This window comes from Echinops telfairi, unplaced genomic scaffold (assembly GCF_000313985.2).
Source record: "Echinops telfairi isolate 266 unplaced genomic scaffold, ASM31398v2 ScPeMD7_7425;HRSCAF=8463, whole genome shotgun sequence".
NCBI classification, from domain to species: domain Eukaryota; kingdom Metazoa; phylum Chordata; class Mammalia; order Afrosoricida; family Tenrecidae; genus Echinops; species Echinops telfairi.
Genome location: NW_022111325.1, coordinates 6518198 through 6533454, shown reverse-complemented (window position 1 = coordinate 6533454; position 15257 = coordinate 6518198). Strand labels below are relative to the sequence as shown.

The following is a 15257-nucleotide window of genomic DNA, read 5'->3' as shown; positions in this document are numbered from 1 at the left end:
GCTGTAGGAATGCATGAGGGCCAAATGTAAAATGGGAAAATCCAACTCACTTGTTGGATTTTAGGCTGTGTGGAGCTGGAGGACATACTGTGGGAAATAGGAGGGTTGGGGGGAAGATGAAAATGTCCTTACTCATCTAAATCCTTTTGTTTCACCTCTTGTGTTTTCAGCCACTAGATGTTTCTATTAATTTTGCGGGAATCACCGCGATGATCCCAAGTCTTTTTTTCTGGGTTCAAAACCTTCACAGAGAAGATGAACAACAATCTTTGAATATTCTCATTATAAAATGCCAGTGTGATTATTTGTTGCAATTTGCTTTTAACTAAATTCCCAAGGAACTTAAATCGCTTTACAAAAATATTTATTTTACATAATCTTGAAAACTTAGGTCTTCATTTCCCTTAGGTTTCCATACTTGAAAAATACCCAGATTCCAAAGATTGCTGAATTTTGAGGTACATAACAGAGTCCTGATAGTGCAGTGATGCAGCTCCGCGGGAGAAAGATGTGGGTGGCAGTTTGCTTCTCTAAGGAACTGCCCTATGGGACACTTCTACGCTGTCCTATAGGGAGCTGTGAGGCAGAATTGACTTGGCAGCAATGAGTTTAATGCCTTGGATATTTATTTTAGTTGTAGCATCTACGATGTAAAGAAAATCGAATCATTCTCAAAGGAATAATTTCAGTTAGGTGTTAAACCTGTATAGCACTAAGTGGGTAAGTACAAATGAGAATGTCATGGAATGTATTTAAGGCTTTAGTCTGCCTGGAGCAATCATCTTTCATTAATTCAGTCTGCTCTTTTGATTTCATTCTGTCCCAGACAGTCAATCAATTTTCCAACACCGTTAAGCTATTTTTCCTATATTTGACCTGTGTCAGCCTTGTTCTCTAGCAAGGGTCAAGCTTATACTCTGAAGTACCATCTGCATTTCTCAAGTAGCTGAATTTTGGATTCCTTGGATGTCTCCTTTTCTCAATCACTGATTAATGGAGTCTAGAATGTTTACTTACTGTAACTGTGGACCCTGCTTCATATTTTTCTGCCTAAAGGACCCTCATGATGATAGATCTTTGTTGTCAAGAGTGTTTTCTGCCAATAGCTCTGCACAGTGCTTCTTTGACTTCTTTGTTCCTCAGGGTGTACACCACAGGGTTCAGCAGAGGAGTGATGACAGTGTAGGTCACTGAGATCAGTTGATCCTGATCTCTGGTGTTCTCTGATTTGGGCTTGAGGTAGGCAATGGAGGCACAGCCATAGTGAACAATGACCACAGTGATATGAGATGCACAGGTGGCAAAGGCCTTCTTCCTTCCCTCAGCAGAGGCAATCTTGAGGATAGTGAAGATGATGAGGATGTAGGAAATGAAAACCAAGCCCATGGGAACTAGGATCACCAGGACACTGATGATTAAAGTCAGGATCTCATTGATGGTGGTGTCAATGCAGGAGAGCTTCATCACAGGTCTGATGTCACAGAAGAAGTGGGCCACCTTGGTAGTACAGAAAGGCATCCTGAACACAGACAACACCTGTATCATGGCTACAATTAAACCAATGATGCAGGCCCCCCACACTAATTGGATGCACACCTTCTTGTTCATGATGATGGTGTACCTCAATGGGTTGCAAATAGCCACATAGCGATCATACCCCATTGCTGTGAGCAAGAAGCAGTTGTTGATGGCCAAAGTGATGAAGAAGAACATCTGGGTGGCACAACCTGCCAAGGAAATGGGTTTATTGGGGCCCATGAGGTCAAAGAGCATCTTTGGTATAATGACCAGTGTGTACATAGTCTCGGAAGCTGATAGCATGCTGAGGAAGAAGTACATGGGCGTGTGGAGGTGCCGATCAAGGCTGATGATGATCACGATGATGATATTGCCTGCCAGGGTTAGTACATAGAGTGAGAGGAATACAACGAAGAGGGTAAGCTGGTGCTCATGGAAGCTGGAGAAACCTTCAAACACAAACTCACTCACCGCCGTATGATTCTCTGTCTTCATTAAGTTATATATGACATCTAAGAAGGGACAGACACGTAAGGGCCTTTTATATTTAGATAGATAATATCTGTCAAGCAGTAAAACAAAACCAGTCACTGTTAAGGCAATTTTGACTCATGGAGACCCTGTGAGTATCAGAGTAGAACTGTGCTCCTAGTTTTTAATGACTGAATTTTTAAAAGTTGATCACCAAAATTTTCTTCCATGTCACCTTTAACCTCCATCCTGTTTCACCACACAGGGACTCCTGTGTCCAGAAAAGAGTGGGGACGTCCTTGTTTGTTCGCCTCAAGCTTTTGCTCATTTATTTTCATGTTCATGTGTGTCTCCTGTAAGAGAGGAGAGTGGAGAAACTGCCTTTTCTCTCCAAAAAGAAAACTTACGACTTTTACAATCAAAAATTGTGAATGCCTAGCTGTATTCTATCAAACACTAAACTTACCTTGGCAAGGAATTAATACATCAAACGCTAGCATCCTCAACTTTAAATATACACTGTCATGAACAAAACCAGAAAACTGAAAGTAGAAAAAATGTAATGCTAAGTATTGTATTAGATTTTAAATTACTTAGTGCACTCCCTTTCCTTGATGTCTTACAGAATTCCAGGTTCTGTAGCCGTCTACCATTTTCAGAGCATCTAGGGTGTGAACAGACATTTTCTCCTTGTCCCTTTCACTGCATTCTCTTTCCAGTCCTCTGTAAGAACGTTGGTCCTGCCAACTTCTGTTCTGTACTCCTCCTACCTAGATACTACACACTTTTCCAAACCACCAAAGCTCATGTCCCTTGTAAAATATTTTTCTCCTCTCTCTGTCTTTGACCCTCATCTTCTTGTACATATAAGCAGCTTATGCCTACCGCACTAATTGTTTTGTATTGAAAGATCTAATCGTGCCTTAGCAGTGACTACAAAGCACCCTTACACACATTAGCTCACTTCATTATCATCCAATGGACAAGGGTTACTGTTTCTATTCAGATGCAGGGAATTGCCCATAACCCACAGGAACTAAAGGGGAAAAACCAGGCTTGAACCCAAACCTTCTAATCTTGTGTTTATTGTTTCTACCACCACACAAAACTGTATTTGGGAATTACCAGATTACAAACTCTTTAAGTTCATAATGTGTTTCCACTCTTTATGAGTGACTGCTACAATCACAGATTCAAATCTCAAATCTCTACTCATTGAATCGTTGATATTTATCTTAAATTACCCATCAGGATGCAGAATGATGAAGCACCACAGAGAGAGAGAGAGAGAGAGAATGCTTTCATATTTCTCTGCTTCAAACACCTAAAGAATTGAGCCAAACTCTAACATTGAAATTATAACACTAAAAGAAACCACAGTGTCTAATTGGAAAATATATGGGTAATGCAACTTTGCTAGTATACTTTACCCAATTACTAGGCAACATATAATCATTTGTAACAGGTCAGCGATAAAAAAAGAAATTCTGTAATAGAATAGATGGAGTGACCTAAACAGTGAATTTTGCTGGGAGTAAAGCAAATTAGTCACATTACACGATGACTTGTTATTAGCTACATTTCAAAGGTAAGTTCTTCTAGTGCTTTAAAAAATGTAATTCGTCTAATTTCCAGAAACACACTAGTTTTCTTAAAGGAAATCTACAGAAAGATATTTACGAGGAGTTGGTGCACAGTTGGGCTATGACTCCCCAGAGCGTGTCATGAAAGGAAATGGAATGTAGTTATCAAAAATAAATTTTAGGTTAGATGTCAGGGACTATTTCTTGACAGGGGCAGCTATTTGACCTTAATGTGGGCAGTCAGTAAAGTAACTATTCATATGCTCTAGGAAGGTTTATATACAATGTCTGTGTGGACCATGATTTGTCTGAAGATGCGAGCACTGACAAGGGTGTATAACTGATAATTGGTAGAGACACATCCTTTATTTAAACAAGATGCTCTTTATTCCTGGAAGGTCCTGCTTCTTTTGTATGTGCAGGAGAGCTTTGAAAGAAGAAAATGAAGGAGAACAAATAAGATATACTTAAACACCAGGACCCTCTCCAGCTTCATATTATTTGACCCTCTGACTACAAGAAAACCCACAAAAGTCAAAGCAAACCTGTTGCTGTTGAGTTGATTCTGACTCATGGTCACCTCGTGTGTTACAGATCAAACCTGCTCCATGGAGGGTCTTGGTTGTAATCTTTCATGGCATTGCTGGCTTGGTTCCAACCCAAAGCTCTTAGACCTAGGGCTAACCATTTGCACTACCTAGGCACTGTGTTTGATTCCTCTTCATGCTCCCTCCCATAACCACTGAAAACTGTATCCAAATCTCACTTACTTCTACCTTTGCCAATCTGTGGCTTAGGTGGGAAATGGAGAGAGACGTCGAAAATGTGGCCCCTGAGTCACAAGTCTGAGTATTTGCAAGTCACGTTCAGAAAAAAAGAAACAAGCATTTGTCTAGTTGGGGATTGGCTGTAGAGAGGGCTGTTGAGACACTTAGATATTCTTTCCAGGGGAGGAGATTTTGATACTTGAGATTCTCCAAGGACCAGCTCTCACGGCTCCTAGGTACCATGCCCTGAGCACCCTGGGGAGTCATCCTGAGGAGTCACTGTGGGGAGTCATTTGGGGGCTATAGGGAAGCAGACAGCCAGGCCAAGAGACTTCATTATATGTAGAGCTCATTTACCAGATGACTTGCGTTTAGGGAGTCTTGGGGAAGTTTCACTGCAAATAGAAACAGCAGTAGCTTATTTGTCATGTTTTATTTTTTAAATAAATGTTCTATTTTTATATAGTTGCACTGTGGAAAACCATGGTTACAAAGCCCGGGTGAGCTTTAGCTGAGAGCCACAGTCTTGGATTCCAGAAAATTTGCAAAGCGCTCCCGTATTTAGGAATCCTGTTCACTGTGAGAGCTGTTTTTATTTCATGCCTGCAACAGAGACAGTCAAATCTTGGGATAGATTCTAACCTGTGGGGTTCAGAAATGGAAGGTCACCTAGTTTAAGAGATAATGGAGTTGTCTCTGGGAAATCAGGAAACCACTAATAGCATTCAGCAAACCTGAATCAAGATTTCATCCTCAGGCAAAAATACGTGGGGTTGCAGGAGCCCCGTCTAGGGTCATCTCAACACTGATTCCCTGGCCCCAATTCCAAGCTCCTTTATCTTTTCTCTTTCTGGTTGACCTTGCTCTGCTTGCATATTGCCTTCCCCTTCACTCAAGTGAATATGTGTCTATATGGGGTCACTAGGAGTCAGCATCGACTTGACGCCAGTGAGTTTTGTTTTGTTTTATGCTCTAGTTAATAAATTCCCTTCCCTCCCCTTCCCACTTCTGGTAACCAAAGAAAGTTTGGGTGTGTGTGAAAACCTTTTCTTGACCTTTTACAATAATGGTTCCATACAGGATCAGTCCATTTATGATTCACTTCTTTCAGTCAGTGTAGAAAGATTAATGTTGCCATTAGGTATCTTTGAGTAAATTTTTATTAATAATGAACCCATGTGACTAAGTGTAACAGCCTATAGGGTTTCCTAGGCTGCCATCTTTACAGGAGCGGAGAGCTAGGTCTTATTCCCACAGGGTCACTGTGTGGGTTCAAACCATCAACCTCCTGGTTAGAAGCAGAGCCCTTAACTATTGTGTCACCTGGGCTTGGGGGGAGGGGGGCGGGGAGAAGATAAGGCAGGTAATTTTGGAAACTGTGTTTCAGCTTATTCTTTTATTCCAGCATTATTCAACTGATCCTGCACGTTTACCAAGTGAACTTTTCCAAACCTCTCAAAAAACAAAGTGGCTGCATCCATAGCTGTCTGCTTCCATAGCTGCTTATACTGAAAACTAGGCGCTCTAATCATCAAATGCTGCTTAACAAGCCACCCTGCCCTTATAACACCAAACAGCCAAGCGCTCTGCTATTGAACTGATTCAATTCATATCGACCCCATATCTACCCCGATTCGTATCTACCCCAGCAATAGGGTAGAACTGCTGCTGTAAAGAGACTGTAGCTCTTTACGGGAGTAGAAAATCTCATATTTCTCCTTCAGAATGGCAGGTGGTTTTCAACTACGGACCTTTTGGTTAGCAACCCAACACATAACCACGACAACACCAAGCTCCTCCTCTGACAGACAAAGTGCAATAAAAACAATGTTACTGTTTCCCATGGTTCTAGGGGTGATTGTTCTTAGCGAGGCAGGTCTCACATAGGATTTATCATGTAGTTATATGCTGGTTTATATTGACTGTTGGCTGAAATATCTATGCCTACCTTCTCTCAGTGGCCTGGGTTCCTCTAGAATAATGTTTTGGCTTTCCAACAAGGTCCAAGAGAGCAACAGATAGTAGCTGTTTCACATTTTGTAATCCACCTTCAATGCCCAGAGTACTGGATTGCTCAAGGCAAAAGCTTGCCCAGTTCAAGAGAAGGGGACAGCTCATGTGTGGTAGGAGATATTATACCTCCCCTTTACTTATTGCTATGGCTAGATTCCAAAAATCAAGCTGTCTTGTGAAAGCTAACAATATGCGAACATGGAGGATGACAACATCATTAAATAACTGCTAAATCAAATCGTTCCATAATGGCCATCCCACTGAGCATCGGTGTCTCAGACAAGTGACACATAAGCATCGCAGCCAGCACTGCTTTCACCTCATGCTTGTTTGTTAGTGCCAAACACCTCACACTTGTTTGTTAGTGCCAAACACCTCACACTTGTTTGTTAGTACCAGATATTCATTGTTAATGTGAAAAAAAAATGGATAGTTGATTCTGTACTATTGTCATAAATTTGAAATTTTGGATAGCTGATACATGAGAAGTAAGTGCATGATTTCTGTTTTCCATTTACTGTGTTTAGCGCATGAAACCAGCACATGTCCAGAGACTTCGCTTGGATAGTTCAGGTCAGTTATCCTCAAAGGGAAACAGGAAATAAATTAAACTTAGATTCAATTCAGCTGCAAATTCTGCTGACTTCATCATCTATGTAAACTTCATCATCCTGTTTGGAAAGTTTAGGTTCCAGAGGTTTGGGGAAAATGAAAAGGAAATTTGAGCCCCTTCACACAAGGAAATTGTATACCATGATCTCTTCTTTTAAGTGGTGTTAATCCATTTTCTCCTTTTCCAATTTTGATTCTTTTTTATAATAAGTGATTTCTATGTTGAGATTGGGAGAGAGAAGTGCTTTCTACTCCCAGAAAGGGTTAATTTCGGAAACCCAGGTGCGCAGTTCTACTACTACGCCCGATAGAGTTGCTGTGAGTGGAAATCAATTCGATGGCAGTGAGAGAGCGATCTTGTGATTAGCACCTCATTTCTCATTAAATCATCTCTTAAAAACCAGAACTTTAGAATATTGGTCTTCAGGTATGTCTTATTTTATTCTCCACTAATTTACTCTTTGCATTTACATACAACGTTTAGAATCAACTTTTGGAAATCGCATTCATGCATTTATCCTTCGGGATAAATTCATAGGAACTAAAAAACAAACACACCAACCAAACGCATTCCCAATGAGTCAGTTCTGACTCAGGAGCCAGAGGAGACATGGTAGAACTGCCCCTGTGGGGTTTCCGAAACTGTGACTCCCTTTATGGGAGGAGAGAGCCTCTTCTTTCTCCAGAGGAGGGGCTGATGGTTTCAAATTGCTGACCTGCGGTGAGCAGCCCAACCATGCACCCACTATGGCGGTAGCACTCCTCTCTCAGATGAACTCAAACCCAAATCGCTACCATCAATGGGTTTCTGAGACCGCACCACCAGGCACCTTCATATGAACTAGCTATTCGTTTATTTAAATATTTTCAAGGTTGTGTCAGGAGTCCCCAGGATCATTCTCAGGCTTGAGGATTCACTACAATGTCTGCTTATATTTATGATACATTACTGCAAACGTGTCGAAGTTAAACTCAGCAAATCTAGGAGACACCAGCTGCACAGACATCTAGGATTCACACAGTCATGCTTCCACTGGGTTCACATACATATGCTTAATTGTTTCAGCAATGATGTGTGACAACCTGCAAAATGTCACCAGTCTGATAAACTGTGTACATGCAGTGCCATGTGACTGATAGATTCTAGCCGGCAATCAAAAACCAGGAACTCACCATAAATCACAGTGTTAGTATAAACTAATTAAATTGACAGCAGATGAGCAACTCAACGTCTCTAATCAAGTACATTGTTACTCATTAGTTTGGGGGTTAATTGAAATTTTTCTGTCTACATCGTTTCTTCTATAGGTTGGCATTCTATTGTAAGGAAGAGGTTTCATCCATTACTCACATTAGTTATTCTCATGTCCAAATCTTCCCAGAGTTGCGCAGAGGAACCTCTGTCAAACTGAATCCTATGTTCATTTGACATGTCTCCACGATTCTTTAAGTACACCATTACATTCTACCTTCAAAAGATATTGCTCGTTTACCTTGCACATTTTTTTGCCTTGGCCTCAAACCAGCTGTTTTTCAAGGAGCTCTGTACCTTTTAGTGGTGAATGGTGTTTAGAAGGCAAACGTGGATGCTATGTGCACTCACTCATTGTCACTGGTATTTCATTATTTTTAGGATTTCCCATTGAGAACGTGTGTGAGATACATTGTATATATATATTTTTTAAGTGAGTTCATACTCATATCTCCAATTCCAAACTAACATTTCAGGATAAAACTGACTCACAGAGTTGATTCCATTTCATTTTGTTGTTGTTGTTAAATCATTTTATTGGGGGCTCTTACAACTCTAATCACAATCCATACACCCATCCATCTATTATGTCAAGCACATTTGTACATTTGTTGCCAACATCATTCTCAAAGCATTTTCTTTCTACTTGAGCCCTTAATATCAGCTCCTCACATCATAATGACCTCATAGTGACAGTATACGGCAGAGTAGAACTGCCCCAGTGGGTTTCTGAGCATGCAATTCTTCACAGAAGTAGAAAACTTTGTCTTTCTCCTGGAGCGGCTTTTGGTTTCAAACTGCTGACCTTGCAGTTAGCAGCCAGCCCAACACATAGCCACTACGATAGTCTCTTGATCATATTTGACATTTCGTCTCAAACAGCAAAAAATATCGTTTCTATCATTCTTAATGTATTTTTACCATTGTCCGAGCCTAAAAGATACATAACATTGTTTCAGAATTGCTAATACTTAGTATAGTAAGTAAATAAATCTAGTAGTGTTTAGAGGTGTTGTAGGCATTCACCTGAATAATTACATATTGTAGGGGAAGAATATAGAAAAAAAACTCCTAACCAGTTTTAGCTATAAGTGGATATTTAGATTGTTTGGAGTTGTCATTTATTAGGACTATTGTGAAGAGAATCAGTGCTCAGATGTAATTATGCACTTCTGTAAGCATATGAATACGGTACATTCGTGTAAGCAACATTTCTTGGCCAATGATATGTGCATTTAAAAATATAATAGGTATTGCAAAGGTAGGGTGTACCAGTTTATACATTCAGCAACACTGTTACAGACACTTTCTTTCATACATTTATATCAACCACAGACAATACTTGCTCCTAGATATTTGTCACACTGATAGGTAAAAATGGTATCATATTTCTTTCCAAATTGTATCTCTTTAATTATGGATGCATATTTTCCTATGATTATTAGTCATTTGTATTCCATTTGCTATGACTGTCCATTTACATATCATACTCATTTTTCACATTGAGCTATTTGTCCTTTTCTTATTATAAGTGCCCATGATAAGAAAATAAGCCTTTTATCATACATTTTGTGAATGATTTTCATCCATTTATCATTTGTACTGGACTTGTGGATTTGAAATTTTAGTAGTATTAAACTTATGTATTTATCTCTTGATATTAGCCTTTCCTGATTCTGTATTTTGTTTTGTTTTTAAAAGGGCCTTTCTTACCTCCAAGATTGTTTTTACTATTACCCATGCTTTCTTCTACACATTTTATACTTCCATCTTTTGTTCATCTTTTTTGGATGCCTTTAATTAATTTAGTATTTAATTAGTTGCAAGAAACAAAGCTAGAAATACTTCGTAAAACTAAATAGAATACAGCTTTTCTATCTGCAATCTAGCTTTTTGTCTTAACACCATATATTGAATAGTAAAAATGTTTTATAACATTACTATTTTTTGAACAATAGCCTAAATTTCTCCAACATTACTCTTCTTTTGAATTGTCCTAGTCATTCTCATATTTAACAATTGGTGTTGTGTTAGTTTCTCATTGTAGTCAGAAATATAGTATGGAAGTTCAATAGTCTTTACATTAAGGAAGTATTCTAAATAAAGTAAAATTTTAAAGAAAATATTTAAATATTTTATATGCTTCTGATTAGTTTAAAAGTTGTTTTCATATACATAAACATTTATTATCCCCAAGTATGTGTTTAAATTACAAAATAAATATTTTCTTCTATATTATTACCAGAGTTGTTCTCTTCATAGCCTTCCCGCGTACTCCAATTGGTATCAGGTTGTTGTTGGCAGGTGCCGTTGCTACTGTTCTGACTCATAGCAATCCTATGTGCAGAAGAACAAAACACTGCCCAATCCTGCTCTGTGCCCACAATTGTTGCTGTCTTTGAAGCAATTGCTGAAGCAACGTGTCAGTCCATCTCATTCAGGATATTCTCATTTTTGCTGATTCTCTACAGAGCATGATTTCTCCTGATAACATGTCCAAAGTATTTGAGATAGTCCTGCTATGCTCATTTCTAAGGGGCATTCTGGTTGTACTTCTTTCCAAAGAATTTTCCTTTTTCATCTGATACTACATAGTATATTTAATATTTTTGCCACCATCATAATTGAAAGGCATCTGTTTCTATTTAGTCTTTCTTATTCATTCTTCAGTGTTTGAATGCATGTGAGATATTGTGACATTGCCCATTTTATTTCCTAATCCTGTTATTTGCAGCTTCTCCTTCATTTCCTTTGTTATATTTGCAGGTGGTTTGTTGATTTTGTTAAATCCTTTCAAAAAACCACTTTCTTGTCTTATTGATGGCATCTATTGATTTTCTGTTTCATTTATTTCTGCTGTAATCTTTACTATTTCTTTTCTTCTGGTAAGCTTATTTTCTTGCTCTTTTTCTAATTGCTGGAGTTGTTGGGTTGGGTGTTGAATTGGGTACTTAATTTTGATGAGTAATAAACTAAAATGTGAAACATAATTTATAAAACTTGTAGGTAGGAGTAATTCACAGAAAAAAATGTAACGGCACCTAATTCAAAAGGATATATGTACCAATGCAATCTAATAGAGTTCCTGAATAAGAAAATTTGAGATAATTATGAGGTTAATTTCTGTCAGTTAATTTATAAATTTATAAACATGATAGAATTCCAATATAATATGAAAGGAATTTGATTTGCATGTGTGTGTGTTATTGGAGGAGGAGGGAAAATTAATCAATATGGTTTAAATATTTATATATGAAAAAGCAATGAAAGTATCCAAACATTTTTATACAGAGGAATAAATGATAAGCAACCAGTTATATTAAATAATAAAATTTTTAAGTGTGATAATTCATGTGGTCACATACATTAAATATTCAAATGTGACAGAACAGAAATTTTATAGATGAAAATCCCAGTAGAATACAATATATGATATTATTAGCATTTTAATTTGAAGTAGAGAACAATTATAGTTTTTAAAATGTCATCTGGAAAATATAATGGTCAAGTAATGAGAAATAGAAAGGTTGTTTTTAAGTGCCAGTGAGTCAGTTCTGACTCATAGTGACCCTGTGTAAAACAGAACAAAAGACCATCAGATCCTGTGTCATCCTCACAATTATTACTATGTTTGTGTTCATTGTTGCAGCCACTGTGTCAATCCATCTGAGTGAGGGGTCTTTCTCTTTTACCAAACATAGTAGCCTTTGCTATTGACTGATCAGTCCTAAAATTTTTCCTTTCTTGACATATCCACGATCCTCACTTCTAAGTTGCATGCTGAGTATGTATATACTTCTTCTGAGACAAATTTGTTTTCTGATAGACCACAGGGTATTTACTATTCTTCATCAACACTATAATTAAAAGGCACTAGTTCTTCTTTAGTATACCTGATTTCTTGTACAGAGTTTCATGAATATAAGACAATTAAAATACCCTACCTTATGACAGGTGCACCCTAGTCTTTGAATAGAGACCAGTGGAACTCTTAGACTGAAGTTCTTAGTCATCCTTTTAAGCCTCAAATAAGCTCATCCCATGCTAACCTTTCAGCTAAGCAAAAAACAGATCTATAAGGTGAACAACAACATCAAGTAGGTGCACTCCTTAAAATACTCAGTCATCCAAGAAGAAAAGGAAAGCATTTATACAGGTACAAATACAGATACAAAGGTATCAGTAAGTGATGGAGGTGGGGGGAACCAATAGGAATGAGAGCAAATTGTGAAGTGGTTTTATGCTATGGAGTTTGAAACTAATAACATGAAACAGTACATGTATGAATTGTTGAATGGTGTGTGAGGCTGAGTGGTCTAAACAAATACATAGAGGGACACTTATCTATGTAAAGTAAAGAGCTTTATATAAGTAAGTAATAATATATCAAGAAGACATCCCAGCCCAGTTCAACTCAAGTCCATAAGTCTTATACTAATCTATAAACCCCTGGTACACCTGTAGAATCAGCCACTTTGTTCTCCTATTGTGAAACCAGACTATCAACAGGTAAGGAAGCCAACTTTGGGAAATCTGGTGGTAGACTTCGAATGCCAATATCATAGGTCCATGGTTCATACCTCTGCTTCCTAATTTCACACATGGAGTGCTCCAAGAGCTCATTGTGGCACTTTAGTTTCACCATGCCTGCCCATGGGCGTTTCCCATCCTCTACCAGGTACATAGGGACATCGTCTGCCATCCCCATCCTCCCCGCTTCCCCACCCCCACACCCACCACTCCCGCTTTCACTCTAGTTCTGTGACCCACTAGTGTGGTATAATATCCCCAGACAGAATGTTTCCGAAGAGTGGGTCACAATTGCATGTCCCATAGAGACCCCCAAGAGCTCACCTGGTGATTCCATCTCTGCATGCCCATTAGCGGGGTTTACCCTTACCCTGGCAGGATAAAAGGGATGGCATGGGCCACTTTCTTCCCTTAAACCTAGTTCCATGACCCACCAGTGTGCTTTAATATCCTAAGATAGACTGCCTCCCAAGAGCAGGTCATAATTCTATGTTCCACATCGAGTCTTGAGAACTGTATGAGGATCCTTCCCACCAAGCCTCCCAACGGGCTTTACCCTTACCTTAGCAGGATCAAAGGTATAGAGACTCTCAGCCACCTCCCCCTAGTTCCAGAACCACACTCAAGGAGCAGGAAGTACAGAGACATGCAGAAATCCACATGAAAAGGGCCCTCTGTAATAAACACCATAACAGAAGAGCTTCATTCTCCCTAAATAACATATAGGGTCAACAAGTGACTCCGGTAGGCCTAATATACCTCAAGACACAGCATCCATCAACCCAAATACACACATCCCCTTACTACTCACTTAGTAGTATCATATTTCATACAACTCCCTTCTCCAACTCATAAAAAACTACTATGTGGAACAGGAAATCTTCCTGTAATTAATAACATCACTAGAACCTATTCCCAAGCATCTATATTATATTCCTCACACCCACCCAATTAACACTCCCTCCTCCTCTCCACACAATATACCTTCCATCATCTATCTGATCCTCCTCTATTCTAAAATGGCAACACCTGCTTCCTCCACAATACATAAGCCAAAGTACCACCTAAGGATCAGCCTCTATATGGCTTAAACAACAGTCTCTAGCAGCTACCACAAAAAATCAAGAGAAACAAATGCCAACATCTGAAGATAACCAGTGGAATACAGTGGGGTACACAGATGAAAAAGCCCTTGAATTTCCAGATAGAGAACAAAGGAAATGATGCTTATGCTCTTACAAGAAGTTAGGAGACCAATCCAGAAAACAGATGAAAAAATGAAGAAACTAGAAGCCTTACAACAAAGGTAAATTCAGGAGACAAAGAATGAAGTTGCAGAAGTTAAAAACAGGGTAAATGACCTGACCAATAGAGTGGAAGAAATAGAAAATCAAATCAGCGAACTTGAAGACAGCCAATCAAAATTCAGTTAGCAGGAGAAACAACCAAACAGAAAAGATAAAGAATCTGAAGAAAGACTGAGAAGGATGTAGGATATCATGAAGAGACATAACATACAAATTATTGGGGTATCTGAGCAGGAAGAAACACAAAAATTACAGTTAAAGTAGTAAGAGAATTCTTGAAAGAAAATTTCCCCAATATCACAAAGGAAGACATGCTAACCATTCAGGAAACAGAGAGATCACCAAGTAGATTAAATTCCCCCACTCCTCCCCAAAACCAAACAAACACATATAATAGTCAAATTGGTCAACCTCAAAGAAAAGAAGAGAATCCTGAAAGCAGCTACAGGTAAAAGGGCAGTCACTTATAAAGGTAAACAGATAAGAATAAGCTCAGGCTTCTCTACAGAGACATGCATAGAAGAAGACATTGGGGCAACATATTCTGATAGCTGAAAGACAACAACTGCAATCCAAGAATCCTTTATCCAGCAAATCTTCCCATCAATTTTCAAGGAGAAATAAAAGTTTTCTAAAATAAGGAAACATTTAGAAAATTTGTGAAAAAAAACAACAAACAAAGCCAGCACTACAAAAATACCATCCAGTTCTTTATGGACAGAATACCAAAAACAGCAGCACATAAACACGAGACCTCGACAGGTTGTAACCACCAGATAAACACACTGTAAACAGTACCCAAAATCTTACAGATCGAGTGGTGAAATGAAGACAACAGTAAACTCCTTACACACATACACCACCCTATAAATGGGGAAGAAAAGAAAATATCAAACAGATAATATGAGATGACAACAACCAATCTACAATTACATTTAATCACACTAAATAATGTCAATGGACTGAATGCAACTATAAAAAGACAGAGTAGCAGATTGGATTAAATAGCAAGATCCATCCATCTACCTTCAAGAGATACATCTCAAACTCACAGACAAAGAAACGGAAGAGCTCAACAACACAATTGAACCACTCTACCTACTAGATATTTATAGTGCTACTCAACCATCGATCAAAAAAATACACATTCTTATCCAATGCTCATAGCTCATATTCTAAAGTAGACCACATGCTGGTACATAAA

General features: G+C 38.6%; 1 protein-coding gene across 1 annotated transcript in view; it reads right to left on the bottom strand.

Moving 5' to 3' along the window:
- The window catches only part of LOC101645485 (olfactory receptor 10J4), a 48720-nt gene extending 46707 nt beyond the window's left edge, over positions 1–2013 (bottom strand). Inside the window, exon 1 of the mRNA XM_004716494.2 lies at positions 1517–2013. Within this exon, the coding sequence (XP_004716551.2) occupies positions 1517–2013 (497 nt within the window). The remainder of the gene's footprint in view (positions 1–1516) is intronic.
- Positions 2014–15257: the final 13244 nt, after the last annotated feature.